This window comes from Mus musculus, chromosome 7 (assembly GCF_000001635.26).
Source record: "Mus musculus strain C57BL/6J chromosome 7, GRCm38.p6 C57BL/6J".
Taxonomy (NCBI): Eukaryota; Metazoa; Chordata; class Mammalia; order Rodentia; family Muridae; genus Mus; species Mus musculus.
In genome coordinates this window covers 44,293,955-44,314,699 of record NC_000073.6, presented here as the reverse complement: position 1 = coordinate 44,314,699, position 20,745 = coordinate 44,293,955, and the positions used below count along the sequence as shown (strand labels likewise).

The window sequence follows — 20,745 nt, the reverse complement described above, 5'->3', positions numbered from 1 at the left end:
AAGAATTATTTCCCTCTGGCCAGATCAGCCTCCTAACTTCCTCTCAACTCCTAGAGGGCCAGAGCAGACAAGGTCAGGAGGAAAAGGACCAAATAGAATAAATGTGGCTGAGGAAAAAAAAAAAGAGCAAAGCCTGTGGAGATACAGGCACAGGTCTGGGGAACTGTGGATGTCTATGAAATACTATCGAGGCAGACAATTGGCTGATGCACTAAGTAAGAAAAGGGCCCTAAGTGCTCCCGAGCAGAGAAGGTAGAGTTAAAAGAACAGATCGGAGGGCTAGGGGTAAAGCTTGTTATGCAAGGATGGAGCCCCAAGTTTGATTCACCAGAGCCCACGTAAGAGAGCCAGGGGTGCTTGTGTGCACTTGTAATTACAGTGCTGGGGAGTTGGAGACAGTCATTTCTCCAGGTCCTCCTGGTCAGCTAGTCTGGCCTAGGCCGTGAGGCAGTAAAAGACTGTATTAAACAAGGTCAGACCAGTGAGATGGCTCATCAGGCAACGGTGCTTGCCACCAAGTCTGACCACGAGTTCCATCGTCAGGATCCCTATGGTGAAAAGAGAATACTGACTTCCCCAAGTTGTCCTCTGACCTCCACATGTGCGCCCATCCATTCACTCACCAGCACCAGCACCAGCACCCATGACCATACCAGGCAAAGATGGCATCAGTCTGGGCAGGTGAGGCCATAGAGGGCAGTGGGAAGGGAGTGTGATGAAGATGAATGGGTGTCTGCAGACAGGATGCACCCTCAAAGTTAAACGGGGACTTGGCATAATTGAGGTGTTGGCAGAGGGAATGGTTGCTGGGCAGAAACTGGGAAGGAAGGCAACGGACAGGGTGCTCTGGTGCTGGGGGGTAGCAGGCATTCTCACCTTTGTGTGCAGCTTGGCCAGCTGTTTCTCATCCAGGTTGGTCTGTTTGTAGACTCGGGTCTTGTAGCGGAACTGAGGCCAGGGGTAGAATATGAGGGGACACACAGACTTATTAGATTCTTTGTTGGGGAGCAATGTCTGACCCTCCTCTTGTCTTCCCAGAATGAGTTCAGGGTTAGCATGGAAATGGCCGTAGGTGGGGGCGACCTTTCCAAGAGTACTGGGTCATTAAGGTCTATGGCACTATAATCCCTACCTTATAAGTATAAGCATGGGACAGCCCCCCCCCCCATCTATGGAATGTTCTAGAACTACTATGTAGTTGGGATTCCCTCATTTGATGGCATAAGGAGTTTAGGGAGAGGAAAGGTCACCATCAGAGGCAACTCAGCTGGTGATTTGGACTCTGGGAAGTCTTGAAGAGCCCACTGGGGAGTTCTTTTGGAGTTGGAGTGGATGAGTTCCAGGGAATGACTTCTGTTAAGAGTTCTGTGCCCTTACCTCCAGGTAGGGTACCCCTTTCTCAAAGGACTGAGGGTACTCTCTTAGAAGCCTCTCCTCCTCCAAGAAGTTGGCATCCCGGCCTGAGGTGGCTGGCTGGAACAGTCCATAGTTCAGCACGTCCTGTAGACTCTCGCTCAGGGCACAGAGTACTTGCTGTTTGGCTGTCCAGATGGTGGCATCTGGGTTGAAGCGTAGGCATTTCTGGTGGGAGACAGGATGTCTGGGGCTAGGTTGGGTCAAGGGTATGAGGGTCAAGGGTAGGTTGGAAAAGGAATAAGATTCCAGCTAGATCTGGGATTGAGAGTGGGGAAAGACTTGGCCAATGTGTCTGTCAGCTGGCAGGTGAGTGACCACTCACCGTCTGATGCAAGTCAGGGATGCCAATCCTGAAAACCATCATGCTGAAGTGGGCGTCGTCAGGGACAGACATGGAGCGTCCCTGGAGGCCTCGGGTAGAGGCCAGGTTACCAGGTGCTCCGCTGCCTCGGCCCCGAGTCCCCTGGGGGCCTCTTCCTGGCCCGTCTGGGGAGCTGTCCGATTCTGAGCCCCCCTCGGGACACTCGCTGGCACTGTGTCTTTCCTCGTCCTCGCTTGTCGCGGGGCTGTGGGTCATCGTGGGGCCACGGGGCGACGGGGGACAGCAGCATCACAGGCAGCTGAGAAAAGCAAGGGTGATCCTCACTGTTGAGCCACTCAGAGGCCACCAGTACCAGTGGACAGACACAGGGGCAGCCAAGGGAGACTAGACATGCCCTCAGCCCCCTGCACAGACAAGTTTGCACCACCTCTGCAGCCTTCCTGGCACCTTTCTCCTCCCTGTCCTTGGCCCTGCTTGCAGCCCCCCACCCCCCTGCGCTCCACTTTGTGGCTGACCCAGTGTGTCCTAGAAATCACAGAATCACCGCGGGAGCTAGTGGCCCACTTTGTCAAACTACAAAAAAATGAAGCTAAAATTAGCTAAGGACAGACAGGTGGACCAATCCACCCCGGCATCCTGCCCTCCTGGCCGGAGCCTGGCCCCTTCACCCCAGGGAGGTGGAGACTGACTTTTATAGTAAAGGTGAGATGGAGGTGTGAGTTTTGAGCCTGGGGCAGCAGGAGGTGCCCGAGAGCTGGTGACTTCACTGAAGTGTGGCTGACCACATGTTTAGAGGGCTGCTGCTGGGGAATGAGCTGTCCCTGTAGGGGATGGAGGGACACGAGTGGGGGTGGATGAACAGAAAAGAGAAGTTCCCCTGAGCTGGGCCCAAGAGACCCATGATGAGAGGTTACTGGGGCGTGTGAAGAGGATGTGTGGGTGGATAGGGAGGCTGGCCCTGGCTCTGGCTGGAAAGTCCAGGTGACAAGCTGTGGTGGCCTGGGTGGGTGTGGGCAGCTGCAGGTGACCTGTGGGTGTTTCAGGAATGGCACAGCAGGGTGGGTGGGCTGGCACTGCTTGGTACTGGAGGCTCCACCGAGGAGAATTTGGATTGGGTGGGGTGTCTGGGGAGGAAGCTAAGAAGTGAGCTGCAACAATATGGGGACCAGGAGATGGGGAGGGTCGTCCCTCTCAAAGTGGCCTACTGAGGGGTGGCTCCATTCCAAATGCGGTCCTCTTCTCTCCTGTTTGCCACCCCCTACTCCCCACTCTAGAACCGGAAAGCAGAATGTCTGGTCTGGTCCCTCCCACCCCACACCAGGCCCGGCTCCTGCACCGTTGCCATGGAGATGGGAAGCAGTGGAGGGTACTGCTGACTTTGGGGGAGTGGGGATGGGCTGGGGGGAGGGAGGGTTGGGGAAGGAAAGACGAAATGTTTAAGGAAGAGAGTTCCAAGAACTGTAGGCGAGCAGGCGTCTAACCACGGGCTGAGGAACCCTCCCCCTCGCGGGGACCGAGCTCTGAAGCACCCCATCCCAGGTACCCTGCCTTGTGGCTCAACCCGCTGGGCTGGGGAGGAGACCCGGGCCTCCAGCTCAGTCTGCTGACCGCCCTACACCACATCCCGCCTGGCAGTGTGACCTCAGCCACTCCCCCTCGGCTGACCCTGGCTGACATCCCCTTTGCAGCCCCAGCTCTGCAGGAAAGGGGTGGCAGGTGGGATAAAAGGTCAGCAAAGGCTAGGTCCCCTATAGCGCGGGCTCCACTGCCCCAACACCCAGGACAGCTCGGGGCCCCTCCCCCTCCGGCCTCGAGGGAGGGAGCGGGCACACTCCGCCGGGGCGGCATGAATCAAAAGCTCGGCGGCTAAGAATAGCTGGCACGCAGCTGGTACCGAGACGGGCTGAGGAATCGGCGAGGGGGGGGGGTGGCTAAGGGGAGAGAGGGGGTGCCCTGAGAGGCTGCGGGGGGACAGGGGACGGCTGGCGTGGCCAGGAGCCGGGCCCGGGGAGAATGAATGGAGGTGGAGGAAGGCGGGAGCAGGGAGGTTGGTGAAAGAATAGCCCTGGGTCGGGAGAGGGAGCTGGGACTGGGGGCGGGAGCAGAGGGGGCGCGCCGGCCTGCGGAGAAGGAACCTGAGGCGCGATGGGCACGCGAGGCGCGGGTGGAAAGGAACTACAGACGCCTGGAAGGGGCGCCGGGTCCAGGCGTCGTAGGAGGCTCTGGCCCAGACCCTGGGTTGGAGTGGTTGGAGACCAGGGTGACCTAGGGGAGGGGCCCAGGTGTGCTGGGGTGGGCGAGGCGGGGGAGTGGCCGAGCCGGGTTGGGAGGCGGGGACCAAGACCCAGTCTTGGCCCCGGAGAGCCTCCGAGACCAGTTCGGCTTAGGGGGCGCAGCACGTGGGGGATGGGGCACACCCTCCTAGCAAGGATACGATCTGGGACGGGGCACTCGGGACCAGGTCGCAACCCAATTTGATGTCACCCTTAGGGGCCATGCTACCTTCCACACCCTCACCCCCCCATACACACACCCTAAATGTACACCCAGGCCGGAGCCGGCGCCAGGCCAAGGACATCCGGGGCGCCTCCGCCCTCTCCCGCAACCCCAGTTCTCGCAATTGCACCCTACCCCAGAACCACCCTGTAGTGTCCCGTGCCCTTACCTGCCTGGCGGGGCTGCTGAGTCCCGGTCGGCGCCTCCACTGCCACCCGGCTCGCTCTCTTTCGCACTCGCTGTCTCTCCCTCACCCGGTCTCTCTCTCTCTCTCTCTCTCTCTCTCTCTCTCTCTCTCTCTCTCTCGCTCTCCTCTCTCTCCCTCCCTCCCCTCCCTCCGCCCTCTCCCCTCCCTCCGGGAGCCCGCAGAGAGATATCGCCCCTCCCTGAGCCCCCAAACCTCGCCCATTCTCCCCCCAACACACGCGCGGCTCCACCCCCCCCCTCGCCCTCCTCCACCCTTCATCTCCACTGCCCCATCCTCAAACCCAGACTCCACCCCTGCTCACCCCCATGTACCCCTAGTGGGATCCTGCTCTTCCTAGGGGAGCCCCTCCTCCAGATTGCTCCCCACCCTTTCTACACATGGTGGGGTGCTATTTGTATTTGTAGAGTCTGTATGTTCCCAAATCGAATACTGTGGGTTATAGATTCTGGTCCTGTACCCCCAAATGTGTGTACCTTCACCCCTCCACCCCGACACACACACACATACCCCTCCCCACATGCACACAACTTTCCATATGAGCTCACATACATGGAAGTACCTGAGGCACATACCCCTTCCCCCAAGCTGGTCCTGTAAACCAAGCATACCCACAGCTACCTACTCCTTAGGGCATGCTTGCCCAGTACACACAACCAGAGACACACACCCAGCTTCATGCACAATGTCACACCCCTGTGCCACAGCATACCGACAGCACCCTGCAAGATTGACCTACACCATACTCCAACTACATACTTAGATCTACCTACAAGAAGCACGGTAGACAGACCTGTGTGCTGTCCGAGCCAGCTCACCCACTCCACTGGTCATCACAGGTGTTTTTGCCTGTTTGCCTGTACACCCTGCCCACAGCACACCTCCCACCCCCCCAGCTATCCTTGAGTATACTATAGGTGCCAGGTTCAGTGACTTCTTTCCTGTCAAAGCACACAGAAAGGCTAAGTAATTTGGCCCAGGCCACCCAGCTATAAAGAGGTGGTATCAAGGGTGAAGAACACAGAAGGCTGTCTCCATCTTCTCCACAGGCCTGCTATGGTGTTTCAAAGAACATACCTGAAGATGTATACCCTTCTGCATTCTATAACGCCTCCAATTTCACACACATGGACACACAAAGCTAATTGTGTGCAGGTAGTCAGCTTTCTCCTACCTGGTACATTCACAGAGGAAGGCAGATTCATTCAGCATATTTCAGCCCTCTTCAGCCATGACTTCCACTTTGCCCAGCAGCGTCCCCAGGGCCACTAGGGAACACCAGCTCCTACAGAGGGTTGTTCTAGATAGTTTCTGAGTTTGTCTTCAGCTGCAGCTTCTCTGGGGCATCCTGGGATAAACTGGAGTTGGTACCCAGCTTAGAGAGGCCCTCATCTTGATGCACCCACCCAGGTGCCGAGCAGCTGCGCCCATGGAGAACAGCTGCTGGTGCTGGTACATACACTGAGCGGCTATGAGGCATTCTGCAGTTTACAAAGCCCCTCTGCATTATATGGAGGTCTCCAGCTTCCGAAGAGAGACCTCCGTGCTACAGATGAGCATCCGAGAGGCTCCGAGAATCAGTTGGCTGCCCAAGGTCACTCTGCCCTCTGCGTACTAGGCTTTCTTGAAAACTGGTGTGTTCCTTTACAAGGCCCCTCATGGGACTCACAGCAGCTGAGGGCAGATGTGAGGTACCTGCTTGGAGCCAGCAGCCTTGGTACATGATGCCACACCTGTGACCTCCATACGGCTGCCATGTCTCCTCTCTGAGCTTCTTTGCTTTTTCCTTGCAAACCCTGGGCCCCTAGATCTTTGGCTCATGAATTGGCAGGACCTGCGGGACTAAAGCTCTGCAGGACTCATGAGCCTGGCATGGTGTGGGTAAGGCATGGCCATCTACTCTCCTGGCATTGGAACCTTCCACTGCCCTCAGCGCCTGCACTCAGGCAGACACCTTGAGAACTCCGGTGCAACCTAAACACAAAAGTCTGATTTTTAAGGCCTTTTACCAAGCTGCTGTAACATTGGTCTTATTCATCAGTTTAACTGAGTACCAACTAGGTGCTAGGAAGTCCTGCTTTGATTTGGGGATACAGAAGTAGCCCCAAAATCTATGCCTTGGTCTGCAAGAGACAGATGTAAATAAACAAGCCCATACTGGTTGGACCATACCTAGAAGAAAAGGGGGCATTTTGAGAAAGCATCTCACATGGTGGGCAGAGCTGAGGCTTCAGTAATGAGAAAGAGCTGAGGGAAGAGTTTGCAGAAGGAGGAAAAGGCTAGGAAGGACAGAGTGGTGATGGAGGGTGAGGGGAGATGAGGTGAGACTGCAGAAAAAACGGTTCTCTCCCAGGCCCCAGCCCTGCAGGCTGCACTGAGGACCGAGGAGACCGCGGTTTGGCTTCTCTCCTGCTTCTGATGGGAAGGTGAGGAGGCAGGGGCGTGGGGAGTAATGTGATCTGATTTATGGTTTGGAAGGATTGCTCTGGCTGCGGCAGGCAAGCAGCCCAGATTGGAGGGGCTCTGTAGAAGGAGGGAGAGTAAGGGGAGGCCACTGCAGTGGTCTAGGCTGGGATAAGGCAGCTTGCAGAGGGTTCTCTACTCACGGCCAGTGCTTGGTTAGTATACATACTGGAGATACCTGCTCTGACTGTCAACCCTTCTCCTCCCTTGATGGGGGAACCACTGGGCTCACTACCACCCCTCCCACCCCAGCATCAACCTGCTCAGGGCCTGGCCTGCAGGAGAATCTTGTAGTTACACCTTTTAAGCAGCACACATGCATGCTGTTCACACATATCCCCACAAGCAGGCACCACATACAAGGGCTGGTAGGGCCAGGACAGGCCATCTGGGTAGAGGATGGGAGAGCCCCGGAGCCTGAGAATGTTAGAAGAGTCCCCTTCATTAGGCTGTGTGGTCAGCGGTGACCACAGGATAATAGCAACCTTAGCATACTCTCTGCAGTGTGCCCCCTCCTCAGGAATGGCCAAGACAGAGAGAAGTGAACAGTCCAAAGCTGGCATCCTATCATAGCCTGCTTTGTTCTGAGAAGACTCCTGGACCAAGGCTGAGGCCTACCAGTACCAAGGATGCCCTGGAAAACTTTCCCCATCTTCCTTTTATCCATATAAGTGCTTGTACTTGCAAAAGGGAGGAAAGAGGGCAGAAGCAGAGGTCTGGAAAGTGGCAAGGGGTGGGTGTGGGTAGACCCAAGGCGGGATCAGGCTTTGGAACGTTGGAGGTTTCCGGCCACAGAGGCAGAGCCTCCTGGAAGCCAATAGGGGCGGGGAGACTCACCAAGAGAAGCTGAGGAGATCAAAAGTTGAGACAGAGCAGATCAGGAGGGAAGGCAGAAGAGAAAGCCTGGCAGAAAGAAGGTCCAAGGGGCTTGTGAGCTGCCCACCAGACTGGGACACTTGCTAGGTCTATACAGCAGTCCTACCCCTGGCATTCTGACCTCTCTACTATTTGGGTGCTGGGAAGCCCAGCTGGATGCAGGCAGCCTGGCTCTTGGGGGCCCTAGTGGTCCCTCAGCTTTTGAGTTTTGGTCATGGAGCCCGAGGTCCTGGGAGGGAGTGGGAGGGAGGCTGGGGAGGTGCCCTGGAGGAGGAGAGAGAGCGGGAGTCACAGATGTTGAAGGTGAGTGTTGGAGGGGCACTGTGGGCTTGAGATGAAGTGTTCAGATGGGTAAAGAAAAGTAAGGGGGTTTAGATGGAACAATGGGTTCAGAAAAGAGCTGAGAGGGTAGGCGGGAAGGAAACTGACATGCATTCTCTGACCCAGAATCTCCAGGAGGCCCTAGGGCTGCCCACTGGGGTGGGAAATGAGGATAATCTTGCTGAAAACCCTGAAGACAAAGAGGTCTGGGAGACCACAGAGACTCAAGGGGAAGAAGAGGAAGAGGAAATCACCACAGCACCTTCTTCTAGTCCCAACCCTTTCCCCAGCCCTTCTCCCACACCAGAGGACACTGTCACTTACATCTGTGAGTATTCAGAAGCCAGGGTGGCCTGTCTGTCAAGCACTGACCCAACTCGGAGGCCAGACACATCAAAGGGGCCCAAGGTCCCCAGATGTGTCTGCCTGTCAAGAGTTTAACCCACTGAACTTCATAGACATGGTCACACATCCCACAGATCGCCTCATCCAATCCGCTTTTGGGAGTCTGAGGGCCGTGCCCTCCATGTCCTTAGAGCCCTTAATTGTGCCTCTAGTTGTGCCTTCTGTCTTTTCACAGTGGGCCGCTTGGCCAGCCTCGATGCAGGCCTACACCAATTGCACGTCCGTCTGCACGTTTTGGACACCCGTGTGGTTGAGCTGACCCAGGGGCTGCGGCAGCTGCGGGATGCTGCGAGTGACACCCGCGACTCAGTGCAAGCCCTGAAGGAGGTCCAGGACCGTGCTGAGCAGGAGCACGGCCGCTTGGAGGGTGAGTCTCAGCAGCACAAAGAGGGCCTAGGTGGGAGGAGGAGACCCATGGAGGTCTGAAGACCTGGAGAAAACGGGTATCAGGATACCAGAGGGTCCACATAGAACTGGGAGGTGCTGGCACATCTAGAGATGGATTGTGAGGTGGGTGAGACTTTTCTTGCTCCAACCTGTGCCACACCCTGAAAGCCCCACCCATAGTCTGGAACCGCCTACACCCTGGCCACGCCCCCGAAGGCCCTGGCTCCACTTCACTAACACACTACTGCTCTAACGAGGCTCCCCTTGGCCCCACCCTTTTCAACCCTCCAAAGCATTGGCCCTGCCCCTGACAGCCTGGCCAGGCCTCACTGGTCACAGAAGTTCTAATCCCTCCTACTATCCACGCCTCCTCTGTCCTCAGCGCTTTGGCTCCTCCTGATGGTTTTCCACCCCTGAAGGGTTTGTCTCCTTTTAACCACGCCCCCAGCACTCCCGTCTTGGCTTCACTGGTCACCGCGGTTCTAACTTTGACTCCGCCTCTTTTTAGCCCCCGTCGCTATAAAACCGCCCCCTGCAGTCCTGGCTCTGCTTCATTGGTTTCCGGGCCTTAGCTCTTTGGCCCCGCCTTCAGTAAGCCTGCCACCACCTCATTGGCCATCCTTCTTATGACCCTCCTTCACCTGGCCCCGTCCTCCACCCCAGGCACCGCTCGACGGCTCAGGCTCCTCCCTCTACCTACCGGACCCGCCCTCTCTCCCCTCCTGCAACCTTGGTTCCACCTCATTGATCACCTAAAGGCCTAGCTTTGGCCTCGCCCCCTCCTACCCGCAACGTTCTGACTCCGCCTCACCCTACACACAGGCTGCCTGAAGGGCCTGCGCCTTGGCCACAAGTGCTTCCTGCTCTCGCGAGACTTCGAGACCCAGGCGGCGGCGCAGGCGCGGTGCAAGGCGCGAGGTGGGAGCTTAGCACAGCCTGCGGACCGCCAGCAAATGGATGCGCTAAGCCGGTACTTACGCGCCGCTCTCGCCCCCTACAACTGGCCGGTGTGGCTGGGAGTGCACGATCGGCGCTCCGAGGGGCTCTACCTTTTCGAGAACGGCCAGCGCGTGTCTTTCTTCGCCTGGCACCGCGCATTCAGCCTGGAGTCCGGCGCCCAGCCTAGTGCGGCAACACATCCACTCAGCCCGGATCAGCCCAATGGCGGCGTCCTGGAGAACTGCGTGGCCCAGGCCTCAGACGACGGTTCTTGGTGGGACCATGACTGTGAGCGGCGCCTCTACTTCGTCTGCGAGTTCCCCTTCTAGAGAACCGGTCTCTGCCCAGGAGCTCTAGTGCACATTTTGCACCGTACACCGCGCACCCTATTGTTAGGGGCCTGGGAGTCGCTCAGAGATTAAGCGTGACCATGAATACATTTTAATCAGAAGAGGTTTTTTATTTTAGATACTGGCACCCAGACTGATTGGGGCCAGGTGTGCTCCTGAGATTGCTTCCAAGATGCATTATCAGCCCAGGGATTTTAAAGGCAAACCCCACAAGATTGCATGTAGCCTGCTTACATGTAGGCCGGAGCATAAAAATTTAACATATATGTCTTGAAGTTGTCCTAGTCATCCTTTGAGCAGAGGAAGCAAGATTAGTTACAAAAACAGAAATCGCAGTTAGTCTTACAACTAAATTTGCTAGGACAGCAAATTTTACAAGGCCAATCAATTTCAGAATAGTCTTCAATATCTGGGAGAATGAGGAAGTAGATGGACTGTTAGTGTACAGCCCACACAAGCTAGGGGCTTTCGTCTGAGGCATATTTTGCTTTGGTTTTTCAAGCAGTGAGTCTAAACTTTTAAATGTAATATTAACCACCATACGTACAATGTGCATTCCGCACCCTGAACTCCACCCCGTGCATCTTCCACTCTGCACTCTATAGTGCACCCTGCATCTTGAGCCCTCCTTGGGCCAGAACTGCCGCCAATCCCGGCTGGTCCCCCAGCCCCAGACTTCTCCATGTCCCCACCTGTCTTTGAAACTTCAAGGTCTCAAATAGGCCCAGTGCCAATAAATCCTTTTAAAATATAATTTGAGGGGTCATGGAGACATCTGACCTTTGTCTTGCCTGGGGGGAAGTTAGGAAGTACCAGACCCTGACTTTGGGTAATTGTGTTTTTGAAGTACAGAATGTCATAGAGCACATGTGCATAGGAACGTACATGTGGTTGTGCACACTTGTGCACAGATGTCTGGAGTATTCATGCACCTATATAGGTGTCAACATCCCTAGCCTGCTTCCTCATGGGGCCTTTAGGACCTGAGCCCTGTCATCATCTCAGTCATTGGCCTTGGTCCTGAGCAGAGACCAAGGAATCGCGAAGGTGTGCTCTAGGTCCTGACATTTAATCTTCTTTTCTGTTGACTTGTGCCTCGGAAACTGTTTTCCCAGTTGGGGTGGCACGGTGAGGGGACGGCAGTACTACTTCATCAAGCCCATTCCAGAGAGGAGAGACCTACCACAACTTTTAAGTCTCACAACCTCCTTAGTATGTGAGGTCACACACAAAGCGAGGACTTTCCTTATGGGAACACTCAGGTTCGCTCAGTTATTTTCCTGCCTGAGAAGCCAAGTCAGTCTTTCCTCTCTGAGCCCAGGTCTCCTAGTCTAATAGCTGGGGCAGTCTCTCCCATTTTGCACGCCTCTTTGGGTGGCCGGGTGCGGCCTTGTAACATGAACATCAGAAGTCTGGAAGTGGCCAAACATGTACCAAACAGCCATCCCTGCCCATACCTTTTATGCTTTATTTTCTGATAGGACAATTTCTTGTCCTGGGCCAGCCTGACCCTCAGCATTGCATGCATGTGTGACTTTATGAGGTGATGTGAACAGATGTCTGTTCACTCCATATAGGGCACCAAAGGCAGTCTGAAGAAATGATTCCACCCAAATCTAGCTGATCCCTGGAGCCCCCACCCCCACCCCATGCCCCCATTTTACAACCTACAGGCAGCTCTAGTGAAGTCTCCTCTCTTTGTCTACTGATTGGATGACCTGGGGGAAGGGCCTTGTGAATTTGTAACTTTCTGAACTTCCTGCTTTCTTATGACCCTCCTTCCTTCCTCCAAGGAGGGATTTAAAAAAAAAAAGATTTATGTGTTTGCCTGCATGTGTGCGTGTGTGCAACATGCATGTGTGTATCTGGTGCCCAAGGAGGTCAGGGAAGGGCCCATAGCATAGAACTTGAGTTAGAGATAGCTGTGAATCACGCCGTGGATACTGGGATCATTCCGAGTCCTCTGTGAGAGCAACAAGAGCCCTTCGGTACTGAGCTTACTCTCCAGCCCCATGAAGTGATATTATATTCAGAAGGAAATAGCTACACAGCAGAGGGGGTCTGCACCCCTTTTCTTGTGTGAGGATTAGCTTTGCATCATGGGTACTAGTTGTATCAATGCCAGGATGAGACACCTGATAGAAACCCCTTGAGGGAGGGGGGGGTTTCAGTTCACTATGGGAGGGACGGCGTGGTGGTGGGAGCAGCCTAAACCAGGTAAACCCGGACAGCAAGCACTTGAAGGTGCTGCCTTTCATATCTGGGAAGCTTGGTGAATAGTTCAGACCAGAAGTGGCGTCATGTCCTCAAAAGCCAGGTAACCCACCTCCACCAAGCATACCTTCTTTCTTAAAAGTTTGCGAAACCCCAGAAAAGACTCACCATCTAGGGACTGAGTGTTCACACACATGAGCCTGCAGAGTATGAGGAGGTAATTCAGAGCCACATCCTAAGGAGCCCAAAGCAGACATCATTATGAGCCCAGGAATGGGTATGTGATCCTGACTGATACACACACACACACACACACACACACACACACACACGCACGCACGCACGCATGCACTCACGCACTCACGCACGCCCGCACCACCTCATGTATGCCTGCACTTTTTACTGCCCAGACTTCCTCATGTTTCTTGACCACATGTGGATCTTTCCCTGTTGTTTCCTGGTTGCTGTTGTTCAGGGTGATTTTCTTTCCTGCATGTGATTTTTAGCACAATTGCTTGTAATACGATTACGCTAATTGTTAAGCAATATCGCCTCAGAAGAACCAAGCCACAGAATTCTCTTTATAATCCTGAGAATGCCTGAACCCTAACTGCAGAGCTGACCCTCTGGCTAGGCTCCATCAGATGATGGAACCAATGGCAGCATTTGAAGATGGACATGCAAGCTCAAGTTCAGAAAATGGGCTGGAAAGGAGAAGGGTGGAGAGGCAGGTAGGCTCTCAGAGTCTCCCCTTCTTCTTCTCAGTGACTCCCCTTCTGACTGCTGGTGCCCCTCTCTCAGCCATGACCCCTTAAATGTCACCTTTGCATACACTGTTGAATGGAGGAGCTATGCCAATTATCTCCAGAAGAGACTCCTCCCTCTATCCCTTCTAGAGGCAATTCTCAGTCCGACAGCTCTAGATAAAGTACAAAACTACAGGAGTCAGTTGGGCCTTTAATCCCAGCACCTCGGAGGCAGAGGCAGGAGCATCTCAGTAAGTTCAAGGCCAGCCTGGTCTACAAATCAAGTTTCAGGGCTACACAGAGACCCAGTTTCGAAAAACCAAAAAATAAATATAAACTTAAAAATTATGTAAATGTAATTTTAAAAGCTGTTTCTTAAAAGGCTTCTATGAGCAGGAGGGTGACACTGGTCAGGACTCAGGCCATTAGTTCTGATGGCCTAATCCTGTGTGATCACCTTGATATGATCTAGTCCCCTGGGAAGAGAGTCTCAATGAGGGGACTGCGTAGATAGCTTAATGTTTAAGAGCACTCATTGCTCTTGCAGAGGACCCAGGTTCAATTCCAAGCATCCACTTGGTGGCTCACAGCTGCCTGTAACACCAGCTCTAAGGAATCCAATAGGCACATATCTGCATTTATAAAACAAAATGAATGGAAACATCAGGACAAATGCCAGGAAGAAGAGTGGCAGTGGCAGCAGCTGTGAGTGAGGCTTGAAGAAGAAAACCCGCTGCTGAAGAGGCTCAAGAGGCTGCGTTTGCAAGTGAAGGGGCTGCAGACAGCAGGCTGCCTTCCCTCTGGGCTTCAGAATAGCAGTGGAGACCCTTGAAGCTCACTCGGTGGAAACAGCAGCAGCAGAGAAAACTTTAAAAAAAAGAGAGCTCTTCTTGGGGATAAGGCTCCACAAAAGCCTGTCCCCAAGACCACTGACAATGAGTCTACGATGAAGCCACAGTAGACCCCAATGGCAAAGAGGTGGCTTATGATGAATTTGCTCCTTACTTCAACAGTCAGACATCTCCTAGGATGTCTCATCGCAAGGTCAGATAGACCTCATGGGAGAATAGTACGACTCTGTAGCCGCTCTCAACACTTCTACCAGATTCACATGTTTATTACAGAAGAGGACTGACTCTGAAAAAAATCACCCCACAGTCCGTTGCAAGAGGTTCACAAACCTGATCGTTGTTAATGAAGATCATAAAACACCCAATGGACTTATATCGAGTCACTTGCCAAATGGTCCAACTAACTCATTTAAAAATAAGTAATGTTCGTCTTTGTAAAGAAATTAAGAAATGAGGCAAAGACCCAAAAAGAACATGTGCCCAAGATAATTCTGAATAACTTTACAACACGGCTAGGTCATTCTATTAGATGTGTGTTTGCTTTTCTCTTTCCTCATAACCCTCAGGTTATTAGAGGACAGGTTGCCACATCCCACAGTCAGCGGGATTACATCTTCAGGGTTCACAGATACATATTCAAGAGTGAAAAGGAAGTAGGAATTCAGGCGCTGGCACCACATTTTACCTTAAAATTATTATCTCTTCAGAAGGGAACCTTTGATTCTAAAAATGGAGAATATGAATGTGTCCACGAAGCACGGGAAATGAATCCAAGTCAAAGAAAATTCCGTTTATTTAGTACTAGGGCAGAAGTATTGAATTTTGTTGGACTGGCCTGTTTTGAAAAACTTGCTAATTTGAAAAACACCCTTCTCAAAATGGAATTTGTTGATTTTATAAATCTTATATTTGAACAAATGACCAAATGCTATGAATTTCCACTCCATATAGTAAATATAAATACATGTAACTTGCTTAAGGGCTCTAAAAGTCCTAAGATTTGCTGCCATTTTGGATTAGTTTTGATAAATTCATTGGAATGAAGATTCAAAGTAACTTTCAAATTTGCACTCCCAAAGAAAGTAGGCTAGAAAAAGTATTGGTGGTAACTAGTGCATAACCCTGATTTAATAAACCAGCCTTGGAAGCCAGGTAGTCAGGACTTGAAACAAAGTAACAGATCACTGAAGTTAACCTGGCTATACTGGACTCACTTTGTAGACCTGGCTGGCTTTAAACTCACAGAGTTCCTTCAGACTCTACCTCCCACATGCTGGGATTAAAGGCATGCACCACCATGCCTGACTGCCTTATTTATTAAACAGGGTCGTCCATGAAAGCTGGAACTCACCTTTTTTACCCGTGCTGGTGGTCAAAAAATCATCTCCCCCAAGTGCGAGTGTTGTAAGTGTGCACAGCTATGCCCAGCTTTTTACTTAGGTGGCAGGGATCTGAACTCAGATCCTAACTGCATAGCACGTGCTCCTACCCACTGAGCAATCTCCCCACACTTAGCTGGAATATTTAAAGAAATTCCTGTAACGAACTGAAGGACAGAAACTGGAAGTTTCACAATCTTTGAACAAAGATTTGCTGTATTTGGATTAATCAGTAGAGACTGAGAAATTGTTTTAAGACCGTGCCTTGATGAAATGCTGTCTCCCTGGAAAGTCTGCACTTGGTGCTATATGAGAGCTTGCAGCTGCACAGACATTGTTCCTAAGACACTCTTGGCAAACTTGGAGGTCTTACTTTTGATTTGGCTAGCCATGGTTCAAAGGGACTGAGATTGGTGTGGTTATATTGGCAAGGCTTCTAGGAATTTACAGAACAACTTTGTTCCTAGAAGCCTTGCCAATATAAGGCATTGAGTCTTAAGAGCTGATGTTGTAAAGGTTAATATGCAACACATTTCATACCAATAACGAGGCCAAAAATGTGTATGCTGTTTTAGTGTATGCTACAGCCAGTGTATATAAAGTAGTTAAGCCGGGTGTGGTGGCGCACACCTTTAATTCCAGCACTCGGGAGGCAGAGGCAGGTGGATTTCTGAGTTCAAGGCCAGCCTGGTCTACAAAGTGAGTTCCAGGACAGCCGGCTATCTATTCGAGAACAAATAGAAGACTGTATATTAGGTCACACGTTATCAAGAAGCTTTTGTACAGAGTTCAAATTTAGTTCTCTTTAATGTTCAACTGGTTCATGAGACATGGCTTGAAAAACCCAATGGGAGAAAAAAACCAATAAAGCAGGTAACCATTGGTAGACCGTTGGTTGTAGGTGCTGCAGTAGAGAGAGAGAGAAGATGCTAAGCCTCCATTTTCCCAAGGAGCAGAAGGGTTCAGACTTCTTGGAAAAAAGACTGACCCTGACTAGCTCATTCCACTTACTTTTATTCAATCATTACATAAAATTAATTGGGGCAGGAAAGATTCTAACTACCAAAGTTGTCTTGCCCTTGCTGCCTGAGAGAGCAGACAACCCACACCACTCTCAGTCCCTTTGGACCATGGCTTAGCCATAATCAAAAGTAAGAAGACCAAGTCTGCCTGGAGCGTCTTAGGACCGAGGTCTGTGCAGCTGCAAGCTCTCACGTAGCACCAAGTGCAGACTTTCCAGGGAGACAGCATTTCTTCAAGGCACAGTCTTAAAACAATTTCTCAGTCTCTACTGATTAATCCAAATACAGCAAAGGCTTTACTGAGACTTTTGCAAGCCGTCCAGGGGCTCACAAGGACGGGTACACCTGAATAGCAGGCCAGCGCTGAAAGAGAGGGAAACTAGGCGACGAGAGGAAGATGGAACCAAGACAGTGTTCTGATCAAGGTTCAAAATTTTAATTGCAGACACGCTTTATAAAAGAGGGGGGAAAATCCATTCCCACCAATTTCATCCTTGAAGCCTGGAACCAGCTGCAGGTGATGACATGCAGGATAGGGCATACTCTCCGGAATAGCTGGGGGTGGGGGGAGAGGGCCCTCTCAGCAGGTAGCAGTATCTTGAAGAGGAATGGTGACAGTGGCTCAACAATAGAGTGATCTAGGGAGGAAGGCTCCACCCTAGATAATCTCCTTAGTGGCAGCAAGGTCAAGTTCTGGCTCAGCCTGCTTCAGGTTTATGGGAGGCTACAGAGACATTTCACTTAAAGCCAGACACAAAGGCTTCACCTTACACATCATTACAGTTAACTTAAATTTTTATTTTGTAAAGGAATTTTAAGCAGCAAAATGGTTGCTCAGCCAAAGAATCACATTCAAAGATCCTCTAGGTCTATGTGATCTGGCTGGAATGCACATTGTACATCTTTAATTTCTTTGGCTGGAATAGAGACATGCCCTTAGTACATACCTTTAATCCCAAACAATGTTGGCAAGGTTAGTTTGTAGAAGAAAACAATCATGTTTGAATGTGACTTCCAATTGAGGGGCAGACAAAGTGATGAATCAGAGAAAGATTTGACAGATCAAGTCAAAGATAGGATACACCCACCTCTCACAGGAAAGGATAGGAAAGGGAGGTGACTTAAAAGAGCAGCACAGGGAGAGAGAAGGAGGTATGTTGAGTTCAGTTGAGTGGAGTTCAGTTCTGTGCAGTCAGTGCAGTTCAATTTGTAGAATTTAGGTGCAGTTTCACCAAACAGCACAATTTGGAGAGAAGCTGAAAGAAGTCAGTTTGAATCAGTCAACTTGGAGAGGCATTTGAGCCAGAAGAGTTGAGTTGATCAGCCACAGTTAAAAAAGTACTGGGGTAAGCTTATTCAACAGTAAGCCTTTGAGACGAAGAGGCAGTGGATCTGTGAGTTTGACGTCAGCTCTGGTGTGCAGAGCAAGTTCCAGGACACCCAGGCTACACAGAGAAACTATCTTGAAAAACAAACAAACAAACAAACAAACAAAGTAAGTCTTTAAAAAAGAGAGACAGAGAAAGAGTCTCAATGATCTTTTGTTTAGATCAGGTTGGCCTGTGTGCATCTCCATGGGAGATACTCTTAATTAGATTTAATGAGACTGATGAATCCCCCCACCCCGCCCCACATGTGGGCAGCACCATTCTGTGGGCTGAGCCCCGGACTGAATGCAAAGGCGAGAGCTGAGCACCAGAGTGCACTAATCCATTGCTCTCTGCTCCTAGCTGTGAATATGATATGACGAGCTGCTTCATACGCTTGCTGCCTTGACTTCCTGCCATGGTTGGACAGTGACCTGGCATTGTGAACAAAATCAACCTTCTTGCTTTTGTTCAGGTATTTTATCACAGCAAAGTCTTTGCCTTCCACCTTGTTTGGGGCAGCTCACTTGTTACCATGGCATCCACCAGACTGGCTGGTGAGGTTCTAGGCATTTTCTGTGTCTGTGTCTCATCTCCCTCAAGGAACCCTGGGACTATAGACACATTCTACTGAGTCTAGCTTTTATATGAATCCTGCGGATCTGAACTCAGGCCCTCATGTTTGGATGGCAAGTACTTTACTCACTGAACCATCTCTTCAAAGGTTCTAGACTTAAGCTCTCAATTCTGTGTCCACCTAAGCGATACCAGGATTTCAGCATGCATCTCTACCCCAACTCCCCTTGACATTACAGACCCAACCTCTGCACACAACCCTCATCACCCAGGCAGGGGATAACCAATTTTGAAGCTACAAGCATTGACTGGCTCAAGAGAAGCCATGTTATAATATTTATTTAATTGTTGCATTTGACTGGATTCATATGCTGGAACATTATCAGCTTTAATCTGTGTACTGGCTGGTTTTGTGTGTCAACACAAGCTAGAGTTATCACAGAGAAAGGAGCTCCACTTGGGAAGTGCCTTTATGAGATGGAGCTGTAAGGCATTTTTTTTTCAATTAGTGATCAATGGGGAGGGCCCAGCCCATCGTGGGAGGTGCCATCCCTGAGCTGGCAGTCCTTCCTGGGTTCCATATGAAAGCAGGCTGAGCAAATCATGGGGAGCAAGCCAGTAAGAAGCACCCCTCCACGGTCTCTGTATTAGCTCCAGTTTCTAGGTTTCTGCCCTGCTTGAGTTCCTGCCCTGACTTTCTTTGGTGATGAATAGCAAGTTGAAAGTATAAGCTGAATAAACCCTTTCCTCTCAACTTCCTTTTTGGTCATGGTGTTTCATCACAGCAACAGAAACTCAGCAAAGGCATCTCCAAGATAGCTACCATCTCTAATCAATGTGTAGTCCCAAAGTCAGCCTTCTTAGAACTCAAGGCATAAACACATTGAAATCCTGAGTAGGTATCAGTTGTATGATGTGTTAACACATGCACATATTTTAATTCTCCAAGCCCTACAAAATGAAACACAGAAGCTATTGTATGTTATTGCTCTAAAATGGCATCATTAAACATAATCTGTACTCTTAATTCAGAATATTCTATCTCTATGGGTTGCCATTCTGTAATCTCATCAGAAGGCGGTGCCATAGGCTTTAGATTGGATTCCTCTGAAGATTTTTTTTTAATTCTGATTCAAAGAATCTTCTATTACTTGTAACCTAGCATTCAATTTTTCAGTTCTCTCCTTATTCTGATTTTTCTTTAGAGAAGATATAGAAAACTGTGATCATTACTGAACACATTGTAATTAATTCCATGATACTGCAACTGAAATGAAACTTTATGGGGCCAAAGTGCCCTCTGTCACTGTATTCTCCATTTTTAACATAGAAAATATTTCCTTTTTTAATCTAACTCTCTCCTTCCATCAGAGACTTCACTTTTTTTTTTTTTTTTTTTTTTTTTTTTTTTTGTTTTTTGAGACAGGGTTTCTCTGTGTAGCCCTGGCTGTCCTGGAACTCACTTTGTAGACCAGGCTGGCCTCGAACTCAGAAATCCACCTGCCTCTGCCTCCCAAGTGCTGGGATCAAAGGCGTGCGCTACCATGCCCGGCTGGTTCACTTTATTTTTATTCAAACTTAGTATTTCTTTTTAAGACAGTCCATATTCATTTTTCTTTCTTCAGTCTCTCTGTCTCTGTCTGTCTGTCTGTCTGTCTGTCTGTCTGTCTGTCTGTCTCTTGTTAGCTTGCAGGCCATGCAGTGAGGCGCTTATCTGGTCTTTCTTAAAGGGACCTAGTCTCCCTCTGTGTTCAGAGCAGCATGTGGTCACTAGGGATATGCTGCCTCCCCTCCCCCCCATTTCCATGTGGGACTTTTCTCAGGCTCTAAACTTGGATTTATGCCTTCCATGTTGGGTGCCAATTATTGTCAGGCTGTCTCAACCCACCAGTTGCCCAAGTAATGACATAGAGACTTTTTATTATTTATGAAAGATAGGTTTTAGCTGGCTTGTTCCCAACTAGCTTGTACATCTTAGATTTACCCTGGTGAATCCCCAATGCCTGATTCTTTCCCAGAGTTTCTCTCTCTGCCCAGAAGTCCTGCCTAATGCACCATTTGTACAAGGTTTGTTTGAGGTCAACCTGACCATGTCCTTGGAAAACAATATTCTGACAGCCCTAGAAATGAGAGCCCTAGACCAGTCCCTGAAGGCAGGGTCATTACAGTACACATCCATTCCCCAATGTACACTTGATCCCTGTAATCTGCTCAAAGAAGGGCAGAAGTTTCTAAAATATTCTAGCCAACACCGCATACCAATTCACCAATTCAAACTCATTGAGTATAGTGAGGAAAGACTGGACCAAAGCAAGACTGGAAACTGGTTGGGCAAACTCCAGACTCTGCATCCCCATGTCCGATGTCAAAATGCTCTTCAGATCTCCAACTCTTTTCAGCTTTGTTGACT

The 20,745-nt window shown here is 50.7% G+C and overlaps 2 protein-coding genes and 1 pseudogene across 10 annotated transcripts in view; 2 read left to right on the top strand and 1 right to left on the bottom strand.

Annotated features, from left to right (window-relative positions):
* The window catches only part of Shank1 (SH3 and multiple ankyrin repeat domains 1), a 51,179-nt gene extending 45,395 nt beyond the window's left edge, over positions 1-5,784 (bottom strand). For 2 of the 9 annotated variants that reach the window (XM_006540868.4, XM_006540867.4), the window contains exons 1-4: positions 4,404-4,537; positions 1,739-2,036; positions 1,378-1,581; positions 877-948 (exon numbers count right to left, since the gene is read on the bottom strand). In XM_006540868.4, coding sequence (XP_006540931.1) covers positions 877-948; positions 1,378-1,581; positions 1,739-1,993 — 531 coding nt within the window. In that variant the 5' untranslated portion in view covers positions 1,994-2,036; positions 4,404-4,537. Of the gene's footprint in view, positions 1-876; positions 949-1,377; positions 1,582-1,738; positions 3,716-4,403; positions 4,539-5,613 lie in introns of those variants that run through there. The other 7 variants (XM_006540865.4, XM_006540866.4, XR_003946476.1 and 4 more) reach the window with 6 other exon arrangements.
* A 1,956-nt stretch (positions 5,785-7,740) lies between these two features.
* Clec11a (C-type lectin domain family 11, member a) lies at positions 7,741-10,934 on the top strand. Its single transcript, NM_009131.3, has 4 exons — positions 7,741-8,081; positions 8,226-8,427; positions 8,680-8,871; positions 9,714-10,934. Exons 1-4 carry the CDS (start codon positions 7,935-7,937, stop codon positions 10,157-10,159), a joined length of 987 nt encoding a protein of 328 aa, NP_033157.1. The 5' UTR covers positions 7,741-7,934; the 3' UTR covers positions 10,160-10,934.
* Positions 10,935-13,812: 2,878 nt separating this feature from the next.
* Gm7238 lies at positions 13,813-18,566 on the top strand (annotated as a pseudogene).
* The last annotated feature ends 2,179 nt before the right edge of the window (positions 18,567-20,745 follow it).

What these genes read in the sequence shown, in the direction of transcription:
- Clec11a (NM_009131.3), top strand. Translation starts at nt 7,935, where the DNA reads ATGCAGGCAGCCTGGCTCTTGGGGGCCCTAGTGGTCCCTCAGCTTTTG. An exon ending in GGACACTGTCACTTACATCT is followed by an intron (nt 8,428 to 8,679) that starts GTGAGTATTCAG and finishes GTCTTTTCACAG; the next exon opens with TGGGCCGCTTGGCCAGCCTC. An exon ending in GGAGCACGGCCGCTTGGAGG is followed by an intron (nt 8,872 to 9,713) that starts GTGAGTCTCAGC and finishes CCCTACACACAG; the next exon opens with GCTGCCTGAAGGGCCTGCGC.